The sequence below is a fragment of the Anguilla anguilla genome, chromosome 3 (genome assembly GCF_013347855.1).
Source record: "Anguilla anguilla isolate fAngAng1 chromosome 3, fAngAng1.pri, whole genome shotgun sequence".
Lineage (NCBI taxonomy): Eukaryota > Metazoa > Chordata > Actinopteri > Anguilliformes > Anguillidae > Anguilla > Anguilla anguilla.
In genome coordinates, this window is record NC_049203.1 from 71,000,369 (window position 1) to 71,027,808 (window position 27,440).

At 43.0% G+C, this 27,440-nt stretch overlaps 1 protein-coding gene across 1 annotated transcript in view; it reads left to right on the plus strand.

The window, feature by feature from the left end:
* Window positions 1-27,440, plus strand: part of LOC118222925 — a 243,830-nt gene that overhangs the window by 46,418 nt on the left and 169,972 nt on the right. The window contains exons 8-11 of the mRNA XM_035408864.1: window positions 3,542-3,832; window positions 4,232-4,477; window positions 20,048-20,293; window positions 22,874-23,110. Of these exons, the coding sequence (XP_035264755.1) occupies window positions 3,542-3,832; window positions 4,232-4,477; window positions 20,048-20,293; window positions 22,874-23,110 (1,020 nt within the window). The remainder of the gene's footprint in view (window positions 1-3,541; window positions 3,833-4,231; window positions 4,478-20,047; window positions 20,294-22,873; window positions 23,111-27,440) is intronic.

Consider the following 27,440-nt stretch of genomic DNA (forward strand, 5'->3'; position numbering starts at 1 on the left):
TACGTGGCATGGCAGGCTATTCCACTCAGCGTAAAAAAAATGGTTCTTAATGTCTTTTACGGAATTTAGCTTTTACCTAATTTCCATTTATTTCTCCTCGCTCTGCTAACAGAACTCAACCTCGTAATCTCGTAGTTCACTTTGATAATCCCCTTTATAAATATATCCCCTTTATTATATAAATGTATGGGCGTGAAGGACGTAGATGACACTTTTTTATATCATCTAGTGTAATATATGTTACACTTAGAATAAATATATTTTATAAAAATGCAAGAGGAAGAGGTGAGTTTTATGCCTGGTTTTAGAAGTGCAGACTGACTCTGCTTCCCTGCCATGGTCGTGCTGACAGTTCCTCAGCAGAGAGGCTCTGTAGGAAATTCTTTTTAATTTTGGGGACAAGAAGTCCTGAATCTTGGGAATGGAGAATTTGTGTGGGAACATACAGTGTGAGCAGGTTGGAAAGGTGTGAGGGGGCTGGACCACAAAGTGATTTGTAAGTCAGCGGCAGTACATTGTATGTATGTTTTTCAGTAAAAAGTGATAAATAAATGAAAAAAGTTTGTAGAACAGCAAAGACCTAAGGACAGAGCCCTGTAGGACCCTACAGTGGTCTGAGGATTTATCATTAACATGAACAAACTGAAATCTGTCTGTCAGGTATGATCTCAATCATTGGTAAAATAAATGGTAAATGGACTGCATTTATATAGCGCTTTTATCCAAAGCGCTTTACAATTGATGCCTCTCATTCGCCAGAGCATTTAGGGGTTAGGGGTTAGGGGTTAGGTGTCTTGCTCAAGGACACTTCGACATGCCCAGGGAGTGGTTTGAACCGGCAACCCTCTGACTGCCAGACAATCGGTCTTACCTCCTGAGCTATGTCGCCCCATTGGAGTACTTGCCCACAAATTCCTACACACTCCTTGAGTGTGTGCAAAAGAATGTCATGGTCTGCAGCAGAGCAGCCCAGTCCTGTTCCTGGAGATCCATCCTTCCATCCTATAGGTTTTAATTTCAGCCCTAATTTGGCACGCTTGATTCTACTAATTAGCAACTGAAGGACATCTCTAATTAATAAATGCGGTGTGGTTTGTTAGAGTTGGAATTAAAAAATACTGGAAGGTAGATCTTCAGGATCAGGATTGGGCAGCCCTGTTCAATCAAATGCTGTGCTGAGATTAATTAAGAGGAGTATAGGAGTTGATTTCTGATCTGAGGCTAAAAGGAGGTCATTAGATCTGGTCTCTGTGCTGCAATGGGGTTATGAACATGAAGGCTTTCATCAATATTATTCATCTTCAGCAAAGCGCTGAGCTGTTTGGCTGCAGCCTTCTCAAGTATTTTAGAAGAGGAGAATGGAGATAGGTCTGTAGTTTTTGGAATATTATGCAGGATATTTTTCACATGCTGACCATCGTGTACTAAGAATACACACTAAGGAGACGACAGTGCGCTTTCTGAGCACGCGGTAGCTAGGAGGATGCTTTGGCCCAAGAGAGAGGCGATGGTGCAATGACTGGAAACTTTTTTGTATCATTTTGACATGGAAATAAACCGACTTTTTTTTGTATGTGTTAAACTGGAATTATGGAACTGACAAGTAGCCATAGCAAAAAGCTTCATGAATTCAGCTCTGTTAATTGCTGAGGAAGTCAAAGTTTCTTTTAGAAAATCTGGCTGCTATGAGCCACAGTTTGTCCAACACTCCCATCTGCTGGTGACATACTGTAATTGAAACCCGAATGTGGCTTTAGCCAATAGCAGTCTGTTTAAGTTTAAGTAGTCTTTTGTTCTTATCATTTGGAGTTTTGTGTTTTCCCTCACTCTGCGTTTGGGTCCGAACCCCCCACGCACCCTGACAAGCCTACCTGTTTTGCATTTGACGGTTTCACCGAGTTTCTGACATTACTGTTTTCTACCTATGAATTATATTCTAGTGTACTCAACGAGTGGGCACATCTTCAGAGAAACTTAAGACAGAAGGCTACGCAGCCGACGTAGCCTACTGAATATAGTACGACATTTTAGTCAAAATGTAATATGGGATAAGTGCTCTATCGGGTGACAGAGACTGCTGTGTGAGTTAATGGCTTTGTCATGACGTCAATATAGATAAGCACACGGATACAAATATATGAGTGAAAGCGAAAGACTTAAGAGACTTTATATTTCACCTAAACGTAATATATTTTACGTTTTGAATGTAAATGTAGACAGGAGGGATGAGCTGAGGCATAATTTGTGTCTGTAGACTAATAGATTCCGTTCAAATAGGCTTATAAAACTATGTGTTTCTTATCCGAGTATCTGTACTAGCATATTCTCGGTCAGTTATTCTAGTAAACGGGAACAGACGGATGTCAGTGTGCCCCAACCCCCCTGCATTGAATAATTTATTTTGGGGACTGAATTAATAGCCTACTCTCCGGTAATTAGAATATTAGAATAACTACTAAGAGTAAAAACCAGGAACACAGCTGCTACACACAGACTCAAACTTGCAGAGTTTGTCATCTAAAATGCTCAATGACAACAGCGTCGGTGTCAAAAGTTACACTTTAGTTGTTGTATTATTCACAAAGGTATATTCACATTACGAGGCCCGTAGGTGGTTGGTCGTAAATATTTTCAGTGGTTTCTACACCAAGTAAAATTACTGCTGGTGGTTTTGAAATATATTGAACGTGTTAGTAGTTATTGTATGTGTTGTAGGACGTCTAAGGTTGTTATATGAAGCAATACAGTCACAGGAAGTGTGCTGTTTGCAAATATTAAACTGGCACAATAGATTTTATATGCAAGACGACTTTTACAGAATTGAATCTTTGCTGTAGCACAAAATTTAGAATAGCAGATGATACACAGGAGAAAACTCAGGGACAAGTTCCTGGAACAAATGTAGGAAATACGGGCAGCACTGCATTGGAGGAGGGCTTGTTTGGACGCGCAGTGTCGTGTAGATTATAAAGATAACAGAGCAACCTATGAACTGTCTGCAGCATATAAACACTTCTGGGTGTGTGTCGCCTTTCTGTTTTGCCCAGCATTTATCCTCTTGTAAAATCAACAAATATCACCTGTTTCCCAGTGAAAAATACGTTTCCATAAAATGCCGGGTGTTACGAATGAGTTTGTCAAAATGTTGTATGTTCTGGGTGTCCAGGACTAGTGCCAACCAAGGAATTTAACGGATAACAAGCGAGTCTCCAAGTTTAGGCTTCTCGGTTCTTTCACTATACCTGCATACCGGCGAAGCAGATTCTGTTGGGAGCGATCATATTTTTTTGATGTCGTAAAAAAAAACATAAATTTACATGAATATACCTGAAATAATATCTGCTGTAGCAAAATGTACGCAGACTTTGGTCTGTTTTTTATTCTTAATAAGTGAAATATTCACATATAGTATAAAGGGTATTAAGTGGGTAAAGTATTTATAAAATACTTTCTGTCCTTCACAGCACACACTCAAAAATAAATAAATACATTTTAAAAATCCAGTTAATCATCCACATCAATGCCTCTGGCTTTCCTGCAGGTGATGTCACATCTGAGATCATTGTCCAGTCTAATGGGAACTTCACACTGCAGCCCAATGTTCAGAGTCCCCCAGAGGACATTTTGTGGAGGTGGAATGAAAACAAGGTGGTTGAATTTGACCAGAAGAAGGTGGTTGACTACGGACAGTTTAAAGGACGGACGACCCTGGACTTCTCAACGGGAGCCCTGACCCTCACACGTCTCACAGAGGCTGACAGTGGGGAGTATGTTGGTGAGCTGCAGATCAAGAGAGAGCTGGTGTACTATCGTAAGACGGTGAAAGTGTTTGGTGAGTTTGCTTCTACTGAATGACCAAATCCCAGTTAATTGTGGGCTTTCATCAAAAAAATTTAGCTGTATGTTATACAAAATACATACATTGTCTACTGAAATACACTTTCAAACATTTTGTGGGGCAATAAAAAATGTTTTTGTCCAAGCAGGTAGAAGCATGGAATTTTTTCATTATTTAAAAAGTGCTTCACAAGTCGGCCTGTAACACGGTTATGGGTGTGAATATCACTAAATGACACAAAAGTTATACCTGTAGTTTCACAGAGTTCTCAACCATAAGTGTTTCAGTGAAAAAGCGCTTTATATCACTCCATCATGTGGGTCAGGTGTGTTAATCCATGAAAGACAATGCTAAAGTTAGCTGTGAGGTCACAAGCCTTTGTTCTCCATGTAGATGCTGTAGGTAAACCAGCAGTCACCTGCCAAGTGAACGGCCCCTCAGTAACCCTGCTGTGCTCTGGGGGCAACAGACCAAGCACTCAGTACAGGTGGGAGGGGCCTGCCATAGAGCCCCAGCCAGGGTCCCAGCTGAAGATAGAGGCAGCAGAGAGCTCTGATGCAGTCTACACCTGTGTGCTGCACAACCCTGTGGGTGAGAGCAGAACAGACTTTCCTGTAAAGAGCTGCTTCCCTGCTCCAGGTAAGGCCCACTCAGCTGATGTAGGGACTGAGCACAGGCCTGCCATCCTGGCTGCCACAGTCCACCCTAATGCTCATTTCACAGGTTTGGGTAGCTGTTCCAGTTGTTATGTAGTCCACCCTAACGCTCATTTCACAGGTTTGGGTAGCTGTTCCAGTTGTTATGTAGTCCACCCTAATGCTCATTTCACAGGTTTGGGTAGCTGTTCCAGTTGCAATGCAGGTCTGTAGTCTAAGGCTTTTAACCAGAGTTTTTAACTTGAGTTAAGCACGCTTCAATTTTTTTTCCACTTGCATAATTTAAAATTTGTTCATGTTCTGCTGTTCTCCTGGGGTTACCAGCCTCTGTTGAATTTTCTGTGCTATCCTGTGAATTTCATGTGACTTCCACCCAAATTTCACCCTCTGGTCTACATCATAGAGTACTGGGTAAAGGCCCTGTTTACGGTACTGTCGGGGCCCTACTAGGGGTTAAATCCTCAGTTGCCCCATCTACCCTGCAGTCTCTGAAACATGACTGGGGCACATTGATTACTACTGACCCCAATCATCCCCAGCACTGTCAGCTGAGACAGCTGTTGCTGAGCAACCAGTCAACTTCAAATTTACTGCCATTTCATTAACACAGGGACCTAAATAAACTATCTTCTAAAGTCAGAAATACACACACACACACACACACACATATATATATATATATATATATAAATATATATATATGTTTCAATAGTCAGATCAAAATGGTTGAGCTTTGTCTTTTATATTTTTCTAACATGCTCTGTTTTTCTTTATGTTTTTAGGAAGCGCCTCTGTTGTGATTTCTGTAGTCCTTGTCCTCCTCCTCATCTTCATCATTGTGGGATTGCTTTTATTTTACTACAAGAAATTCTACAAAAGTAAGAGTCTTTTAGAATAATACTTTAAATGATATTAATAAATGCATCCATATTCACATCCTGCTGTTTCTGGAGCAGTTACTCAGGACTGGATTCAGTAGGGCTGCACTCCTGTTGTCTCCAAAAAATGAGCACAAGCTCTCCAATACTGTGGGACTGAAAGCTCATAGATTAGCGCTACTACACCCAGGACTAATAATAATAATAAAAATCATATTTTACATTGTAGAAAGACAAAATGAAGAGGACATGGAAGCTCAATCTGGGGGTAAGCTGTAGAAATGATGGTGGTGATGATGCTACTGTGAAGCATGATGAGTAATGAATAATATTTCATATCTTATATTGTAGAAAAGACAAGACTGAGAGAGAGAGACTCTGAAGCTGCAGTAAAGGGTGAGCTGCAGAACAGTGTTGTTCACTCTGGCCTTAGAGCTGCAGGTGATGACATCACTCCCTCTGGTACTTTATCTCTGAATTTAAAACACTGCAGCTACAGGTTTCCTCCAAAAAAATTAACATCTATACAATGTATGCCTATACAGTACTCAATGACAAATATATTCAAATCAGATGTATTCATATTCATACACTTCAGAGGTAGGCGTGCTGCTGGTAAAACTAGATAATAAACTAAATCTGTAAAACATTTCTTTTGAAACAGAAAGACAACAGCTATTACCAGCAGACCCTGAAAATGTTGAGATAACTCCAGGTAAGGCAGAATTAACTCTGAACGCTGAACAGAAACGTGTCTCATAATGAAACAGCAGTACTGAAATGCCTCTGTTTCAGGGTTGGGATCAATTACCCTGCAGTTCAGTCAGTTCAGGAAAGGAAATAAATTGCGAAATACCCATAAAACATTGTGGACATTTTTCAAGCCATGAATTAAATTTGAAATTTATTGAGTCGGCTTGACCCTTAACTGTTGACCGTTAAGTATTTTAGATGATTAATCAGATAATTTATCATATAAACCTTTTGTAAATGTCCAACAAGTGACTAACTATACATTTTCTATCCCCATTCACAAAAGTGAACACTTGTCCTTAGCTTTGGGTCAGAATTTAAGTATAAAGTGTTAAACGTTTACTTTGAATTTGCCGAATTGTGAAGGTGAAGACCAAATATAACTGCATTACATGCATTATTGTGTGTGAAGAGTGAGGAAACATGGGGATTGAATCCTGGCCTTGATATGAAGCAGGATCAGATATTCACCTGTGAGCCTCCTGGCATTTGTACTGTACTCAGCACACACAGCCTTATTTCCTCTGTTTCTACAGTAAAAGTTCGGGATAGAGTAAAGCTTTTTGAAAGTGGGTGGAGCCCAGGTAAGACCCATGATAAGCGTCAGAAGACAGCACTGACTGAGCAGCACAAAGGGACTGATGGGAGTGCTGGAATTTCACAGGAGGAGAGTCAGACAGGTAAGTACAGAGAAGCAGCAGGTAACATTCTCAAATGAGAGACTCAGGCAGCTGCTCCTGCTCATTCTCTGCTGTTCAAATACCTTGTGTGTTTGTGTGTGTGTGAGACAGAGAGAGAGAGAGAATGAGAGAGCAGGAGAACATGGTGAGAATGAGGGAATAGTACACTAAGTACAGAATGTATTTGAGCTGGGATACGCTACAGCAATAAATAAAGTACACTATCAGAAAGAAGCGTACTAAAAGATGTCTAAACTACAAACGTGTCACAGGGGTGGTACCCTATAGGTACAGAAAATGTACGTTATTTCCTCTGTTTCTGCAGTAAAGCAGGTTGCAGGCTGGTGGAGCCCAGGTAAGACCCATGATGAGCATCAGAAGACAGCACTGACTGAGCAGCACAAAGGGACTGATGGGAGTGCTGGAATTTCACAGGAGGAGAGTCAGACAGGTAAGTACAGAGAAGCAGCAGGTAACCTGCCAGTCAGTCACCTGCTTTACACCATATTTTATATTTCATTTCATTTTCCCACAGAATCACTAAATCAGGGTGAAGATTCTGAGGAGAGTGGGGTGGAGGCTGAGGGGGGGAACTCTAAACACCCCTCCTCTGGCACTGTCCCGTTCAGCGCTCCTGAGTCTCCACCTGCTGCTCCACCCAAAACAGAAAATGAAGAGGAGACCTTCCACAGTCCCCCATCCAGCCCCTCTCTTTCCCACTCCCCTAATTCTCCCCCCCATTCAGCACCAGCTCCAGTACAGAATCAGGACCAGGAAGCTGAAACAGATAGAGCAGCAGCAGCAGAATCTACTGATGAGACTGCAGCCAATCAGACAGCAGGAGCCCAGAGGCAGAGAGAGAAGAGGGAGGGGCAGGATGGAGGTAGTGATGGGGGCGGAGCTCAGCCCAGTGGGGCAGGAGGGGGAGGAGCTGAGAACCCAACAGCAGATCCAGCCCAGGAGCTCCCCAGCAGCTCAGAGGAAGAGGAGGATATTCAGGAGACTCAGACAGGTAAGTACAGAGAAGCAGCAGGTAACATTCTCAGTGAGAGACTCAGGCAGCTGTTCCTGCTCATTCTCTTTTGTGCAGGTGCACTTGCTGCTCAGATACATTTACAGGTAGATTTATTTAGGTAGATCTATTTCATTTCTCCATAGAAAGATTAATTCAGGGTGAATATTTTGAATTTATTAAACTGTATTGGTTAAGATAAAAAAATAACCCTTGCATTATTCTGTGCGAGCAGTAAGAACAAATGGGGATTGAATCCTGGTCTTGATATAAAGCAGGATCAGATATTCACCTGCGACCCTCCTGGCATTTGTACCATACTCAGCACACACAGCGTCATTTCCTCTATTTCTACAGGAAGTGCTGTGGATGACTGGACAGACTATGGAGACTGGCGGGACGCAGGTAAGACCTGTGATGAGCATCAGAACGCACCTCTGACTGAGAGTAGAGACTCAGACAGCTGTTCCTGGTGATTCTGTTGTATGCAGGTGCAGTTGTTGCTCAGTCGCTGTGTGAGTTTGTGTGTGTGTGTGTGTGTGTGTGAGACAGAGAGAGAGAGAGAATGAGAGAGCATGGTGAGAATAAAGGAATAGTACACTGAGTACAGAATGTATTTGAGCTGGGATAGACTACAGCAATAAATAAAGTACACTTTCAGAAAGAATGGTTCTGAAAAGTGTCTAAAAAGGTACAAACATGTGTCACAGGGGTGGTGCCCTATAGGTACAGAAAATGTACGTCATTTCCTCTGTTTCTGCAGCAAAGCTGGCTTTAGGCTGGTTTATCCCAGTGAAGACCCATGATGAGCATCAGAAGACAGCACTGATTGAGCAGCACAAAGGGACTGTTGGGAGTGCTGGAATTTCACAGGAGGAGAGTCAGACAGGTAAGTACAGAGAAGCAGCAGGTAACCTGCCAGTCAGTCACCTGCTTTACATCAGGTTTAATATTTTATTTCATTTCTCCACAGAATCACTAAATCAGGGTGAAGATTCTGAAGAGAGTGGAGTGGAGACTGAGGGGGGGAACTCTAAACACCCCTCCTCTGCTGCTCCACCCAAAACAGCACCAGCTCCAGTACAGAGTCAGGACCAGGAAGAGGAAACAGGAAGAGCAGCAGCAGCAGAATTTACTGATGAGAATGCAACCAATCAGAGAGCAGGAGCCCAGAGGCAGAGAGAGAAAAGGGGGGGGCAGGATGGAGGTAGTGATGGGGGCGGAGCTCAGCCCAGTGGGGCAGGAGGGGGAGGAGCTGAGAACCCAACAGCAGATCCAGCCCAGGAGCTCCCCAGCAGCCCAGAGGAAGAGGAGGATAGACAGGGTCCAGACACCGATGGGGGGGCAGCCCAGTGTAGTGAGGCAGGAGGGGGAGGGGACGAAAGTGTCCCAAAACCAGATTCTGATCAGGATATACACCCTACATCAGCAGAGGATCTAAGTGTCCCGTCCACTGACCCATTAAGCACAGCTGATCCAGCCCAGGGACTCCCAGACACCACGGCCCGTTCCCCCCCCTCACACTGGGGCGAGCGAGGAGTCCTGCTGTGCAGAGGAAAGCCCAACATCAGGCCCAAATCTGGAGCCCAACAGCAACTCTGAGGCAGAGGAAGAGAAGAAGAGAGGGAGAGAGGAGAGGAAGGATTCACAGGACAGAGGGGTGAAGTCCCCCCCAGAAAAGCCCCCGAAACCCCCTAAACCCCCTGCACCCCCTACAGCCCCTAAAACACCCTTAAACCCTTGAGCAGGACTGTCCCAGAGCACACAGGAGGGAGAGACACAGGAGAGCAGGGCACTGAGTCACATGACACAGGATGGAAAGACTGCAGACACAGGAAAAGCAGCTCCTAAGCCTGAGAACACAGGAGACCATTTAAAGAACTGAAACTGAACTCTGAGCGGTGCTACAGTGCGTAAGACACAAGCAGGTTTTTTAATGGATGTAAATTATATGAATTTAACCAGATCCCTTCCTTTTTTTATTTACTTTGTTTGCTTTATACATCTGCACCTGGGATGTGTTTTGTGTTCTGTGTGTGTGTGTGTGTTAGTAAATCTGCATCTGTCATATGAAGTTCTAATTAATATCAAATTCATACCCTGTAATTCCTGCAATATTTGGTGTCTAATTTCCATGTAAATAGTAGATGAACTCTTGATGAAAGTCTGTTATCTAATCTAGCTAACTGGTGCTATACTCTTTTTTTGGCTAGCAGCAGCAGCTATAATTTATTTTCACTTTTTTATCAGGGGAGCCAGTCGTATTGCTGCCACACCCCACCACTGTGTTCTGTTCTGTATTTAATTCCTTTTGGCCAGCTATGGAGGTGTTTCTGTGCTAATCCTCATTTCTCTTTCATGATCTGTAGATTATAGTGTGTGATGTGCACCAGTGCAGCCCCTGTCACTTTTATATACTGAAGCCCACAATTATGAAGAAATGAATCTATGTATTAGCAGAACCAGTTGAGAATAAATCATTTGTTATTGTGGTATTGTATTTTCTATTAAATTGATGGCCTCTTTTTGAATCATTATGGGCATTGAATTATTATTTTATTCTTATTCATTCTATAATATTCCATGCCCTGTTTTGTATCGTTATCTATTTGAAATGTATTTTGTTATTCTCATATACAGTAGGTATACACTGTATGGGGAGTCTATTCCATCTGACCAATAGGGGAGCCAGTTGTTCCACAACCCTAACTGTACTTCATGCCTTTTGACCACATAAAGCCCAAAGACCCTCCGCTCTGTCTTGCCATGCTCTGTACATCCCAGCTGCAGAACACAGCGCTGTCTAACTTCAGTAGGCCCTGCACACAGGCCAGATTAGTGCTGTGACGAGCACCTTCACTCATCGATGTAGTCTCACTCACCGGGGTATTTCAGCAAGCAGTAATTTAAATCTCACTGTAATACACAAGCCCTCATCTCTCCTGCTTAGTGAAAATAGTGGACACTCTGCTGCACCCCTGAGAACCTGGCAGGTGTGTGGAGCTCCACACCACAGCCCCCTCATGCAGCTTTGAACCACAGCCCCCTCACGCAGCTCCACACCACAGCCCCCTCATGCAGCTTTGAACCACAGCCCCCTCACGCAGCTCAACACCACAGCCCCCTCACACAGCTCCACACCACAGCCCCCTCACGCAGCTCCACACCACAGCCCCCCCATGCAGCTCCACACCACAGCCCCCTCACGCAGCTCCACATCATAAGCCGCGTTTCCACCGCAGGAACTTTACCCCGGAACTAGGAACCTTTTGAGGAACTCAGTGCGTTTCCACCGCAGGAACTAGGGTCTAAATTTAGTTCGGGGGGCTTTATTTTACCTCCAAAAAAGTTCCTGCTCGGGGGGTAGTACTTTCCGAAAGTACAGGAACCTTTTGGGTGGAGCTTGCAGCGCTGAACATTTCTGATTGGTCGAGTACTCGCAGCATTTTTTTGTGTTTATTTTCAACCGCCATGTTTAAAAATATGCAGCCGCAAACCAATTTATTTTCATAATAACTTCGAATAAACTTTTAGGCGCAGTAGCCTACTTTTGGTTATAGCCTGCCAACGTCTTGGAATTATAACGTGTGCTCTTCTGTTCTTTTCTTGCTTTAGTATTCGTTTTATAAAATGCTAAGCAAGAAAAGAACAGAAGAGCACACGTTATAATTCCAAGACGTTGGATTTTGTTAAAATCCAATCGATTATAACAAAAAGTGCGGAAGGTGATTTCCAGTTTGCTTTTACTGTATCACCAATGTGAATTATGCAGAACTACCGCATACCTCACATAACTGTATCAAACGTTTTGAGTCAATTACAACGGGATTTTCTTTGTTAGCCCATTGTAATTGACTCAAAACGTTTGATACAGTTGTGTGAGGTATGCGGTAGTTCTGCGTAATCCACATTGGTGATACAGTAAAAGCAAACTGGAAATCACCTTCCGCATTTTTTGTCAGGGTAAAATAACAGGTTAATTCTAGTAATCGTCCCTTTAGCTTTTTCAGACTGTCGTAATTTTACTCTGCCATTCTTCAATTCCACAAAAAGACCAGGAAGACTATGGACTAATTTATGGTGCATGGTGCGCATCTGGAGGGCACACTTCGCTGCTCGGCTAGCAGTAACTTCGAAGGAAAGCAAACGGTGGCTGTACCACTGCTAATTAAAATTTTCACGCAAGTCCAAGTTTTCGTTCTATTCTTGTCATTTTGCGATTAGCTTATTTGGAATTGACGATGAGAAAGTAATCAAACAGCAAATTGTTTACAACGTGTGCATGTTTTCTGCTGTTGTTGCCAGTTATATTGTAAATATGAATGCATTCTGTCGCCTCGGATGTCAAGACATGAAAGTGAATGTTCGCATGAAAACATAATTAATGTGTTTGAAGGGATATATAAAACAGTTACAATCTGACTATTGGCCTGTTATATCCTATTTGTTGCATAACAACGGTCCAAGTTCAATTACCAACGACAGTTTTGCTTGACAACGGTAAAATATGCCCAAACGGCTGCAGAAGAATATTTCAATTCCAGGTCATTAAATCGATAAAAATCAATAAACACAAAAGTAACCATATATAGTCATTGTTGGTAACCCGTTGTATATAAGTGGAATAAACCCCTCCGGGCTGTCCCGGTTATTAGATAACAATGTAGGCTACTTCGGTGGTAGTATGGGGTTACAGAAGAAATCATAGGACAGATGGACCGACGACAACGTCGCTTTTTCATACGTCAGTGGGCTAATTTGCCTAATCTCCGCGGGACTTCAGACCGCGGTGGAAACGCAGACAACAATGGGCTGAAGGAACCTTTTAGTTCCTTGAAAAGTAGTTCCTAAAAAACTAAAAGTTCTGGGTACTTTTGGTGGAAACGCGGCTAGAGTCAGAGAGATTGAGACAGGGCTGCAGTTAAAACAGACAGGAAATAAGCTTTGACACAAGAAGCAAGGGGTATAAACCAAACACTGTTTGTGAATTGGTTCAAAAGGATGCATTGATTTTGAGTCTATGTCCAAAATGGGGAGCAATATATAATGTAAACAGCAACTGATTTGTTCAATCCCACCAAAAATTAAACATGAAATAGCGAATACATGTTTCAACACAAACATTTTCAATGTTTTTATTCAGGTAAAGCAGATGTTTTTTTAATGCGTAGTTTTTGACTTTCACTGCACTGATAATCACTATGCACAGTCAAGACTGCTCCAGAATGCTATATCGTGCAGTGGCAGTCTTCATGAGGAGGACCTTTTATTTTTTTGAAAATCAGACTGCGCTGTTAAGTGCCAATCTTTGCCCAACACTCCCATGTAGTGGTGACGTACTGTAATTACTATTCAGATTTTAATTGAAGACCAAACATGGGCTCTGCGGTCATAAAATTACAGGCCTAAACAACAACCTAAATGTGCCTGGAAATATAACCATGTGTGTTTGTCTGTGTGTGTGTGTGTGTTAGTGTGTCTGCATGTTTGTGTGTGCGTGTGGGCGTGTGTGTGTATATGTGCATGCATGCGTGTGTGTGTGCGTGCGTACATGCGTGTGTGTTTGTGTGTGTGCGTGTCTGCGTGCGTGTGTCTACGTGTGTGTGTGTGTGTGTGTGTGTCTGCATGTTTGTGTGGGCGTGTGTGTGTATATGTGCATGCGTGTGTGCGTGTGTGTGTATGTGTGTGCATGGGTGTGTGTGCGTGTATGTGTGCGTATGTGTATGTGTGTGTGCGTGTGTGTGTGTGCGTGTGGGTGGGTGCGTGTGTGTGTTAGTGTTTATAGTTCTTACAGGTACAGTGGGTGGCTTAGGTGTTCAAGTGAAGCACTGTTTTTGGAGGTCTGTGAACATTTTGGAGCATGCCCACCATAAGAAATAGCATATTTCATTTTTCTCATTTAAAAGTACAGCGACCTCATTTTCTTTTTTAATGCATATTTTACACAGAATGGTTTCAGATATTAAGACAAAATATAGTATTAGACATAGGAAACTTGAGTAAACACAAAACACCCCTATCATCCATGTGAAAAAGTAATTACCACTTTAAACTTAATAACTGGTCGCACCACAATTAGCAGCAATAACTAAAACCACTTTCTATAATTTGATCAGTTTTCAAATTTCTGTGGAGGAATTTTTGCTCACTCTTCCTTGCAGAACTGCTTTAATTGAGGACAAATTGTTAGGTTTTCGAGCATGAACTGCTCGTTTTAGGTCCTGCCACAGAATCTCTATTTGGTTCAAGTCAAAACTTTGACAAGGCCACTCCAAAATGTAAATTTTCTTTTCAGCCATGCAGATGTGGATTTACTTTTATGTTGTGTATCATTGTCTTGCTGCATAACACAATTATGCTTCAGCTTCTGCTCACAAACAGATGACTGGTCATTCCCCTTAAGAATTGTCTGGTATAGAGCAGAATTCATGGTTCCTTAAATAATGGCAAGTCATCCAGGTCCCAAGGCAGCAGATCATCCACACACCATCGCACTACCACCATCATGTTTGGCTGTTGGTACGAAGATCTGACTGTGACATGCTGTATTTACTTTAGGCCACACATAATGGGACCCTTGTTGTTTAAAAGGTTCCACCTTTGACTGATCTGCCCATAAAACATTATCCCAAAAGCCTTGGAGATTATCCAGGTGCATTTCTTTGCAAATGTAAGACCAACAATGTTTCCCTTGGATAGCAGTGGCTTCTACCTTGCTCCTCTCCCATGAATCCCATTTTCGCCCAGTCTCTGTCTTACTGTGAAGTCATGAACACTGACCAGTCCTGGGAAGATTCACCAGTGTTCCAAGGGTTCTCCATTTGGAGATGATCGCTCTCGTTGTATTTAGGCGAAGTCCCAGAGCCTTAGAAATGGTAAATAGCAAATGGACTGCATTTATATAGCGCTTTTATCCAAAGCGCTTTACAATTGATGCCTCGCATTCACCAGAGCAATTAGGGGTTAGGTGTCTTGCTCAGGGACACTTCGACATGGCCAGGGTGGGGGATCGGACCGGCAACCCTCAGACTACCAGACAACCGCTCTTACCTCCTGAGCTATGTCGCCCCAAAGAAATGGCTTTGTAACCCTTTTCAGACTGATATATTTCAACAACTTTTTTCTCATCTCTTTGGAATGTCCTTTTTGATTGTGGCATAGTGTGTTTGTAGAAACTTTGTGGTGACTACTTCACTCTGATGGTAAAGTTCAATGTGAGTTTAGATTCAACAGGGCTGGCTACAATCAAGCCTGGCTGTGTTCAATCAGCTGAATCTGATTCTCAATTAGATTTGGTTAATTGGTTGATTGAATAACTAAGGGAGCAATTCCTTTTTCACATGGGTGATATGGGTGTTTGAAACTGTTTTCATTAAATAAATAAAATAATTATTTTAAAGATTTTTTGTTTACTCAGCGTCAGTTTGTCTAATATTACGTTTTGTCTAAAGATCTGAAACCATGCAGTTTGACAAATATGTAATAATAGAAAAAACGCTTTACAAATAAAATTTATTTTATTTTGATTTAACGTGTGATCTTCATTGTAACAATGAATAGAGTTTATTTATTTATTGACTTATTTAAGTTTGCCCTTATGTGACAATACATTCCCATTTTCCCATGCAAAGATTAAACAGGCGCTGTTAAGTATTGGGCTTGTTGTGGATATTATTTGGATTCTTCTGGTATTTACACGGTTATAACAAATAAGGGTTGTGGACAAAAGCGCACTGCTTTCACTTTCGGTCCTGCCCACTAAGGTGTGTTCATAAATCTAAAGTCCACTATGAAGGTGAGCAATGGCAGACAAGCACTTCAGAATCACAACGGCGTTATTTATCTTCGCGAACTTCAAATTTGGTGAGAACTGTTTTCCTAAATCGGTTCGGTAATTATTCGTTCTGTGTGTTTTACGTCAGAACATTTCTCAGAGGTAACACATTTAGCAATCTAGTTCATATGCCAAATTTATCTATATAAACTAAAATAGCGACATAAGCTGTAAACCACGAGCCGAATTCGCTGAACTTCGCTCTGTTCCACGCACTGCTCTTTTACAGTTAGAGCCGTTAGAATCCTGAGTGATTTCTGACCGAGGAAGAACCTCTGACCGCGGACGCTGCGGGCAGTGTTGAGCGACCCTACCTGTTATGAGTGGAAGCTCTGACCTTGTTGTCGTGTTTCTGACAGTACCATGGAACTTTCTAGCTGTGAATTGTTTTTTTAATTTTATTTTTATATTAGGCCTATATTCTGGCGAACGCTCAACGAGTGAACACATTTACAGAGACACGGACTGCATGTAAACGACACAGTAAACATACATTTTGCCACATACATGATATCCGGAAACAGAAACCGCTCTGCGAGCTAATGATTTGTGAGGACAAATTGCCATCATAGGTAAACAGATTGAGACCGATTGGGCTACAGCAACATGGGCGTAAAACACTTAAACGAGACGTTTTTATTTTATTTCACCTAGTGTAATATAGGCCCTATGTTAAATTTAGAATGGTGGGTGTAGACAGGAGGGATGAGCAGCTGCTAGCTGCGTCTGTAGGCTGTCGGTATCCGTCAACTCAGGCTTCACATTCTAACGTTGTTCTGTAAAACTTTGGTAATGGGTAGATCATGGGTAAAATGGGGTGTGCCGTTTGCAAACATTAAGTTTAAATTGGATTTTAAAGTGAATTTAACCCAGAGGTCACTACACCGTACGAAACAATATTACAAAATACAAATATAGTTTAAAAACAAGCATGCAAAACCACAGGATTAAAACGCAGAAAAAACTGTTTTATAAAAATGAAACAGTTTTATGCCTGGTTTTAAAAGTGCAAACTGACTCTGCTTCCCTGACATGGTCGGGCTGACAGTTCCTCAGCAGAGGGGCTCTGTATGAAAAAGCTTTGCCATGTACTGTTTGTTCTTTTAATTTTTGGGACAAGATGTCCTGAATCTTGGGAATGGAGAATTTCTGTGGGAACATACAGTGTGAGCAGGTTGGAAAGGTGTGAGGGGGCTGGACCACAAAGTGATTTGTAAGTCAGCGGCAGTACATTGTATGTATGTTTTTCAATAAAAAGTGATGAATAAATGAAAAGGGTAGAATGTAGAACAACAAAGGCCTAAGGACAGAGCCCTGTAGGACCCTGCATTTGACCCTACAGTGGTATGAGGATTAATCATTAACATGAACAAACTGAAATCTGTCTGTCAGGTATGATCTCAATAATGTGGAGCGCTTGCCCACATATTCCTACACACTCCTTGTGTGTGTGCAAAAGAATGTCATGGTCTGCCGCAGAGCAGCCCAGTCCTGTTCCTGGAGATCCATCCTTCCATCCTATAGGTTTTCATTTCCATTTATGACTCTGTGACCGAAGTATGCTCCTGCTTTTAACCTCTTCTCTACTTTTAATTATTTTTACACCTCTGTCTCATTCTACATTTGATGTTTGTACATTTTGTTAGGTATAAGTCTTGTTGGGTAACTTTGTTTTTCATGGCAAGTCCCCCTTGCAAAAGAGATTTCAATCTCAATGGGGTTTTCCTGGTTAAATAATAGTTAAATAAATAAAATAAAAATTCAACCCTAATTCGGCACACTTGATTCTACTAATTAGCAACTGAACGACATCTCTAATTCTTATGGTGTGGTTTGTTAGGGTTGGAATTAAGAAATACTGGAAGATAGACCTTCAGGCCTGTTCTACACAATCAAATGCTGTGCTGAGATTAAGACGAGTATAGGAGTTGTCTGATCTGAGGCTAAAAGGAGGTCATTAGATCTGGTCTCTGTGCTGCAATGGGGTTATGAACATGAAGGCTTTCATCAATATTATTCATCTTCAGCAAAGCGCTGAGCTGTTTGGCTGCAGCCTTCTCAAGTATTTTAGAAGAGGAGAATGGAGGTAGGTCTGTAGTTTTTTAGGATTTCAGGGTTTAAAATTAGGCTTTTGCACCAGGGGCTTGATGACAGAAGCTAAACTGTCAAGGGGTTGGGTACAAAACCAGAGGCTAACAAGGCCAGCTAACGAGGTTAAGCACAGGCACGCCCCATACCAGTCACAGTTCCTTTAGTAATTTGGCTGGTAGTGGACTGTAGGGCAGCTCACAGAAGTCTGCCTCAGAGTAAAATAGAAGTTGGTGTCTTTGGTGCTGGGTGCTGGGTGCTGACTAAATCTTGGTACCTATGGGTCAGCGCCCAGCCAGATGCAAAGGTGGTATGCTTACAGAGATAGTGTACGGAGGATCATCGATGTCCTGTTCAGTCATGATTGAGTCTTCACTTGATGACTAGGTGTTTTGATTTTATCTTTTGGGTATATAAGGAGAAACATGGAATGGTTCAGGGAGACTCATCAACATGGTCTCCTTTGCATCATATGCATATAGCCATCTCACTATACACATACTTTTGGACTACTGTATATTGCCACTATTGACCACACTGTACAATAAACTACATTCATTTTGACCTGGCATTCCTCTTTGAATCTTACATCTGCACACCTCGTAGTTTTAAGGTCCTAACATACACACAGAACTCAGGACATCTGCACCCTGTAGGCACTTGCTTATACACTAGTGTTGTAGCAGGATTTATGCAGGCTACACAAGCCAGAGGCACGTCCACGCCTACCATGATAGATAGCGATCGGTATAGAGCCACACTACTGGCGGAAAGCAGTCTCCTCCACCTATGCATAACTGTTGGCACAGAGGAAATGTTAAAACATTGTTCTGGAGTCAATAAAGATATCATTAAATTACTCCTGTTCTAGTAGCACCAGGTGAGACTACACGCGTTCCTTCACCACTCAGATACTTCCGCTGCGCTTACAGGATCCAAAGGACAAGTTAGGCTCCTCCCTGCCCTGCTGCTTCAGTGGAGAAGAGTGCAAGGGGAGATCTGTCAGTGATCCACTGATTAAAGTGATGCCATTGATTTTATATACACTTGGACTTTTACAGATTTGTATCTTTGATGTGGCGCAACACTTAAAGACCAAATACGATATGATATGCAAGAGGAGAAAACTGGCACTAGTCCATTGAACAAATGTAGCAAAATATGGGTAGCGTTGCTTTGGAAACCCGCTTGCTTAGACTCACAGTGCAAAGTAAATCACAACACAAGGAGTTACCTGGAAACTGCAGCAGTTAAGCACTTGTGGGTGTGTGACACCTTTCAGCCAGCTTCTTTGGACAGGGCAGTGGCTGGTTTTCTTCAGATTTTTTTGAGTGCTCAGTATTTATGTTGTAAAATCAATATCTGATCACTGCAGTTTAAAGGAGCCCCCTCTCTCATTTCACTAAGGGCAAAAAAAAAACATTTTCCTGAGCAAAATAATGAACCATAAAATTCCATTATGAATGGGTTATATTAGCCAAATGTCCTGGACTAGTGCCAGCAAAGGAACTTACCTGATCATTTCTCTAACGTCATTTACTGTATCTGTATACTTGCTAACCTGTTAGCTCAGATTAAAGTAAAAAAATTTTTTTAAATTGCTCATGATTTGTTTTAATATACTTCACTTTCTTGCAGGTGATTTAATAACTGAGATCATTGTCCAGTCTAATGGGAACTTCACACTACAGCCAAATGTTCAGGGTCCCCTGGAGGACATTTTGTGGAGGTGGAATTATCATAAAGTGGTTGAATTTGACCAGGAGGTGGTGGTTGAATACAGGCAGTTTAAAGGACGGACGACCCTGGACCTCACAACGGGAGCCCTGACCCTCACACATCTCACAGAGGCTGACAGTGGGGAGTATGTTGGTGAGCTGCAGATCAAGGGAGAGCTGGTGTACCATCGTCAGACGGTGAAAGTGTTTGGTGAGTTTGCTTCAACTGAATGACCAAATCCCAGGTAATTGTGGGCTTTCATCAAAGAGATTTAGCTGTATGTTATAAATAAAGAAAAAAGTACATTGTCTACTGAAATACACTTTCAACCATTTTGTGGGGCAATAAAAAAGTGTCTTTGTCTGTCCAAGCAAACATGGCATTTTTTCATTATTTCAAAGTACTTCACAAGTTGGTCTGAAACCAGAAGGATATGGGAGTGAATAGCATGTGAGACCCTACAGTCATACGCTAGTGTTTCAGTAAAAAAGCGCTTTATATTAATCGATCATGTGGGTCAGGTGTGTTAATCCATGAAAGACAATGCTAAAGTTAGCTGTGAGGTCACAAGCCTTTGTTCTCCATTTAGATGCTGTAGGTAAACCAGCAGTCACCTGCCAAGTGAACGGCCCCTCAGTAACCCTGCTGTGCTCTGGGGGCGACAGACCAAGCACTCAGTACAGGTGGGAGGGGCCTGCCATAGAGCCCCAGCCAGGGTCCCAGCTGAAGATAGAGGCAGCAGAGAGCTCTGATGCAATCTACACCTGTGTGCTGCACAACCCTGTGGGTGAGAGCAGAACAGACTTTCCTGTAAAGAGCTGCTTCCCTGCTCCAGGTAAGGCCCACTCAGCTGATGTAGGGACTGAGCACAGGCCTGCCATCCTGGCTGCCACAGTCTTCTTTTTACTACTACTACACGCTCTGGCTAACACACAGACACACAAACACATGCATACACACACACGCACACACACACACTCGCAGAGACATAACAGGCATTACCGTTGGAAAAACCTTTTTCTGACTTCACAGTCCAGAGAGAGACTTTCTTCAATTTAGATCACTCACTACTACAACAAACACATATACCACATATTCTAGCACATACAACTGATTTTTTTGTTGCAACAGATGTGTAGCACTTAACTTTGATTATGACTTCTGATGTAAAAACTGCTGTGTTGGCAAAGTGAGGATTAAGTGAAATATGTTTCATTTTCTGAATCCAGCCGTTTTAACAGTTAAAACCCTCGATTGACATCCGGCACTCTGAATACCGAACACAAGTGCATCAACAGTTAAAACCCCTCACTTATCCTACATATAAAATACATTTGGAAAATTGAATTTCATCTTAGATGGGGCGGTACGGTGGTGCAGTGGGTAGCACTGTCGCCTCACAGCAGTAAGGTTGTGGGTTCGAATCTTGGCTTGGGGCCTTTCTGTGTGAAGTTTGCGTGTTCTCCCCATGTCCGTGTGGGTTTCCTCCCACAGTCCAAAGACATGCAGGTAGGCTAATTGGAGACTCTAAATTGGCCATAGGAATGGGTGTGTGAGTGAATGGTGTGTGTCCAGGGTGTTTTCCTGCCTCTCGCCCAATGCATGCTGGGATAGGCTCCAGCACCCCCCGCAACCCAGCTCAGGATTAGCGGGTATAGATAATGGATGGATGGATTATCAAAGTATCAATAATGAATTAAATTGCCAAATTCATTGATAGGCAGAGGACAACTCAGAACCAGATTAAAATTAAGAAATTCATTAAGTTACAACAAAGATTCACATATGATAAAGACAAGGTTCTGCTACCTTAAAGAAAAGAAAACACAATGTTACCGACATGGACAAGTTACAGTCACAAAGGAAATGAGTGAATAAACCAAACCACGGCCAGTTCTCCCAAACATGCCCCAGGAAACCAAGATCGCAGTCCAAAAACCAAACGGCAGCCAAATATTCAAAAGCCAGAGATTTAAATGTAAGGATGCCAGGTGAGCTGTAAGACAGAAACGTCAGATCCTGTGCACACCAAACTCCACACAACACCAGCCCTCGATGCAAAGCTCAGATTCCTTGGATGGCAACCACAGATCTCAACCCCAGAATGTCCACCGCAAAAGATGTTACTGGCTGATGTTAAGCCCCCCAGAATCAGTTTCTCCCTCCTAACTCTGACTAACTACAGTAGCTAAAGAAAAATACACATTTTTATGTTGACCCACGAGGGAGGGGGAACAGTTGAGAGAAAGGGGGTGCACATGGCTGCACTAATTGGGTGAGGTGTGAAGTGTGGGGGTGTGGGAGCAGGGACTGTCTGATCTGAAAACTAGGCATTAAACTATGTATTAACATGGTCTTATGTTTTGGACGATGGGCTAAGCACTGTGATATTATTATCAGAAGATTCATTATCTTACAATCTTTTTAAAGAGACCAAACAGGAATATCTTAGGTGGTAATCCAGTTCAGCTCTCAAGGAAGGAAACATGGAAGTTTACCTCTGCCTCCAACAACAGAATAAAGATAAAGGATTGTTTAATCTTATGAATTGCAATCTCCACCTTCAGGCAAAATAATTTTCATGTAACAAGACCAAATCATACCACATTGGTTTCTGCTTGAAACTAGAATTGGTTCTAAAAATGGAGATTTCAACTATCAGGCTAAATTACCATTATCTATATCGGCATCAAGATTTTCAGTCAGTGATTTCAGTTAAATCTTAAATATTGCATTCAAACTTCAAAGGAATATGGATCTTTGTGCGGCTTATGGCCACGTTTGGTCTCTGACCCCCAATAGGGGGTCCTGTCCCTTCTGGGAGGAGGTAAATCTGTAAAACATTTGAAGGAGAGACAGCTCTCCAGGACACCCCAGACTTGTTTAGAGATAAGACCTGTAACAGGGCTTCATTGCCCCATGGATGTTCCCTTTCATGTTAGTGGAGTGGAGAGCAGGGAGAGAAAATGGATACAATCCCATGGTCATATAAATGATAATGTCTGTTTCTCAAAGATCATAATCTAAAGACTAGATGATCCGACAACAGGGTTAAAAAAAGACATTTGATCAACAGCTCAGCTGAACTGAGTCACTAAAAATCTGTGCATCTGCTCTCTGTGAGTCACACAGGTTCATCTCACACACCTGTAACCTGTATAACAGGTTGGTCTATCCCAGAAAAATAGCACACCTGTATGGGATTTGTGTGCAGGTGTGGGAGGGGAAGTTGGTCTGTAACCACAAGGATATGGGAGTGAATAGCACGTGAGACCCTACAGTCATACCCTAGTGTTTCAGTAAATAAGCGCTTTATATCACTCGATCATGTGGGTCAGGTGTGTTACTCCATGAAAGACAATGCTAAAGTTAGCTGTGAGGTCACAAGCCTTTGTTCTCCATGTGGATGCTGTAGGTAAACCAGCAGTCACCTGCCAAGTGAACGGCCCCTCAGTAACCCTGCTGTGCTCTGGGGGCGACAGACCAAGCACTCAGTACAGGTGGGAGGGGCCTGCCATAGAGGTCCTGCCAGGGTCCCAGCTGAAGATAGAGGCAGCAGAGAGCTCTGATGCAATCTACACCTGTGTGCTGCACAACCCTGTGGGTGAGAGCAGAACATACTTTCCTGTAAAGAGCTGCTTCCCTGCTCCAGGTAAGGCCCACTCAGCTGATGTAGGGACTGAGCACAGGTCTGCCTTCCTGGCTGCCACAGTCCACCCTAATGCTCATTTCACAGTTTTGGGTAGCTGTTCAGGCTGCTATGCAGGTCTGTGGTTTTAACTTGAGTTAGGCACACTGCAATTTACCCCTTATGTCTCACCTGAATGAAATTAGTTTTTTTCCCACATGCTTAATTTACAATTTGTTCGTGTTCTGCTGTTCTCCTGGGGTTACCAGCCTCTGTTGAATTTTCGGTGCTATCCTGTGAATTCCATGGGACTTCCACCAAAATTTCACCCTCTGGTCTACATCATAGAGTACTGGGTAAAGGCCCTGTTCACGGTACTGTCGGGGTCCTACTGGGGGTTAAATGCTCAGATGCCCCATCTACCCCACAGTCTCTGAAACATGACTGAGGCACATTGATTACTACTGACCCCAATCATCCCCAGCACTGTCAGCTGAGACAGCTGTTGCTGAGCAACCAGTCAACTTCACATTAACTGCCATTTCATTAACACAGGGAGCTAAATAAATCATCTTGTAAAGTCAGAAATACATACACACAGAAATATATTTATATAAATCTTTCAATAGTCAGATCAAAATGGTGAGCTTTGTCTTTTATATTTTTCTAACATGCTCTGTTTTTCTTTGTTTTTAGGAAGCGCCTCTGTCATTATTTCCGTAGTCCTTGTCCTCCTCCTCCTCTTCATCATTGTGGGATTGCTTTTATTTTTCTATAAGAAATTCTACAAAAGTAAGATTCTTTTCAAATAACACATGAAATGATATTAATAAACGCATCCATATGCAGATCCTGCTGTTTCTGGAGCAGTTACTCAGGACTGGATTCAGTAGGGCTGCACTCCTGTTGTCTCCATAAAATGAGCACAAGCTCTCCAATACTGTGGGACTGAAAGCTCATACATTAGCGCTACTACACCCAGGACTAATAATAATAAAATCATATTTTACATTGTAGAAAAACAAAATGAAGAGGACATGGAAGCTCAATCTGGGGGTAAGCTGTAGAAATGATGGTGGTGACTGTGATGATGCTACTGCGAAGCACGATGAGTAATGAATAATATTTCATATCTTATATTGTAGAAAAGACAAGACTGGGAGAGAGAGACTCTGAAGCTGCAGTAAATGGTGAGCTGCAGAACAGTGTTATTCACTCTGGCCTTAGAGCTGCAGCTGATGACATCACTCCCTCTGGTACTTTATCTCCGAACTTAAAACACTGCAGCTGCAGGTTTCCTCCAAAAAATTAACATCTAAACAATGTATGCCTATACAGTACTCAATGACAAATGTATTCAAATCAGATGTATTCATATTCATACACTTCAGAGGTAGGCGTGCTGCTGGTAAAACTAGATAATAAACTAAATCTGTGAAACAATTCTTTTGAAACAGAAAGACAACAGCTATTACCAGCAGACCCTGAAAATGTTGAAGAAACTCCAGGTAAGGCAGAATTAACTCTGCGCTGAACAGAAACATGTCTCATAATGAAACAGCAGTACTGAAATGCCTCTGTTTCAGGGTTGGGATCAATTACCTTGCAGTTCAGTCAGTTCAGGAAAGGAAATAAATTACAAAATACCCATAGAACATTGTGGACATTTTTCAAGCCATGAATTAAATTTGAAATTTCTTGAGTCGGCTTGACCCTTAACTGTTGACCGTTAAGTATTTTAGATGATTAACCAGAAAATGTATCATATAAACCTATCCCCATTTGCATAAGTCAACACTTTGGGTCAGAATTTAAGTATAAAGTGCTAAATGTTTACTTTGAATTTGCCAAATTGCGAAGGTGAAGACCAAATATAACTCTATTACATGCATTACTGTGTGTGAACAGTGAGAAAACATGGTGATTCAGTCCTGGCCTTGATATAAAGAAGGATCAGATATACACCTATGAGCCTCCTTGCATTTGTACTGTACTCAGCACACACAGTGATATTTCCTGTTTCTACAGTAAAAGTTTGGGATAGAATAAAGCAGTATGAAACCATGACGAGCCCAGGTAAGACCCATGATGAGCATCAGAAGACAGCACTGACTGAGCAGCACAAAGGGACTGATGGGAGTGCTGGAATTTCACAGGAGGAGAGTCAGACAGGTAAGTACAGAGAAGCAGCAGGTAGCCTGCCAGTCAGTCACCTGCTTTACATCAGGTTCAATATTATATTTCATTTTTCCACAGAATCACTAAATCAGGGTGAAGATTCTGAAGAGAGTGGAGTGGAGACTGAGGAGGGGAACTCTAAACACCCCTCCTCTGGCACTGTCCCGTTCAGCGCTCCTGAGTCTCCACCTGCTGCTCCACCCAAAACAGAAAATGAAGAGAAGACCTTCCACCCTCTCGAATCCAGCCCCTCTCCTCCCCACCCCCCTAATTCTCCCCCTCATCCAGCACCAGCTCCAGTACAGAATCAGGACCAGGAAACGGAAACAGAAAGAGCAGCAGCAGCAGAAGAGGAGGATATTCTGAGATGGGGTCCAGACACCAATGGGGGGGCAGCACACAAAACACCTGATGGGAGTGCGTCTCCTCCTGAGTCTCCACCTGCTGCTCCACCCAAAACAGAAAATGAAGAGGAGACCTTCCACAGTCCCCCATCCAGCCCCTCTCTTCCCCACCCCCCTAAATCTCCCCCCCATCCAGCACCAGCTCTAGTACAGAGTCAGGACCAGGAAGAGGAAACAGAAAAAGAAGCAGCAGAATCTACTGATGAGACTGGAGCCAATCAGACAGCAGGAGCCCAGAGGCAGATTGAGGGGGGGGGGGGGGGGCAGGGTGGAGGTAGTGATGGGGTCGGAGCTCAGCCCAGTGGGGCAGAAGGGGGAGGAGCTAAGAACCCAACAGCAGATCCAGCCCAGGAGCTCCCCAGCAGCCCAGAGGAAGAGGAGGATATTCTGAGACGGGGTCCAGACACCGATGGGGGGGCAGCCCAGTGTAGTGAGGCAGGAGGGGGAGGGGACAAAAGAGTCCCAAAACCTGATTCAGATCAGGATATAAACTCCACATCAGCAGAGGAAAATCTAAGCGTCCCGCTCACTGAGCCATTAAGCACAGCTGATCCAGCCCAGGGACTCCCAGACACCACGGCCCGTTCCCCCCCTCACACTGGGGCGAGTGAGGAGTCCTGCTGTGCAGAGGAAAGCCCAACATCAGGCCCAAATCTGGAGCCCAACAGCACCTCTGAGGCAGAGGAAGAGAAGGAGAGAGGGAGAGAGGAGAGGAAGGATTCACAGGACAGAGGGGTGAAGTCACCCCCAGAAAACTCCCTGAAGCCCCCTAAACCCCCTGCACCCCCTAGAGCCCCTAAAAAACCCCTAAACCCTTTAGCAGGTCTGTCCCAGATCACACAGGAGGGAGAGACACAGAAGAGCGGGGCACTGAGTCACATGACACAGGATGAAAAGACTGCAGACACAGGAAAAGCAGCTCCTGAGAACACAGGAGATCATTTAAAGAACTGAAACTGAACTCTGAGTGGTGCTACAGTGCGTAAGACACAAGCAGGTGTAACAGGCTACTATAATACTGTATGAATTTGGGCAAATCCTTTCCTTTCTTTGCTTTATACATTTCCACCTGGTCTGTGTTTGGGGCTGTGTGTGCGTGTGTGTGTGTGTGTGTGTGTGTGTGCGTGTGTGTGTGTGTGCGTGTGTGTGTGTGTGTGCGTGTGTGTGTGTGTGCGTGTGTGTGTGTGCGTGTGTGTGTGTGCGTGTGTGTGTGTGTGTGTGCGCGTGTGTGTGTGTGTGTGTGTGTGTGTGCGTGTGTGTGTGCGCGTGTGTGTGTGTGTGTGTGTGTGCGTGTGTGTGTGTGTGCGTGTGTGTGCGTGTGTGTGCTTGTGTGTGTGTGTGTTAGTAAATCTGCATCTGCCATATGAAGCTCTAATTAAAATCCGACTCATACCTTGTAACACCTGCAATATTCTGCTGTCTAATTTCCATGTAAATAGTAGATAAACTGCTGAGGACTAACTGGTGCTGTACTTTTTTTTTCGGCTAGCAGCGGCAGCTATAATTTCATTATTTTCACTTTTTTTTATCAGGGGAGCCAGTCGTATTGCTGCCACACCCCACCACTGTGTTCTGTTCTGTATTTAATTCCTTTTGGCCAGCTATGGAGGTGTTTCAGTGCTAATCCTTCTCATTTCTCTTTCATGATCTGTAGATTATAGTGTGTGATGTGCACCAGTGGAGCCCCTGTCACTTGTATATACTGAAGCCCACAATTATGAAGAAATGAATCTATGTATTAGTAGAACCAGTTGAGAATAAATCGTTTGTTA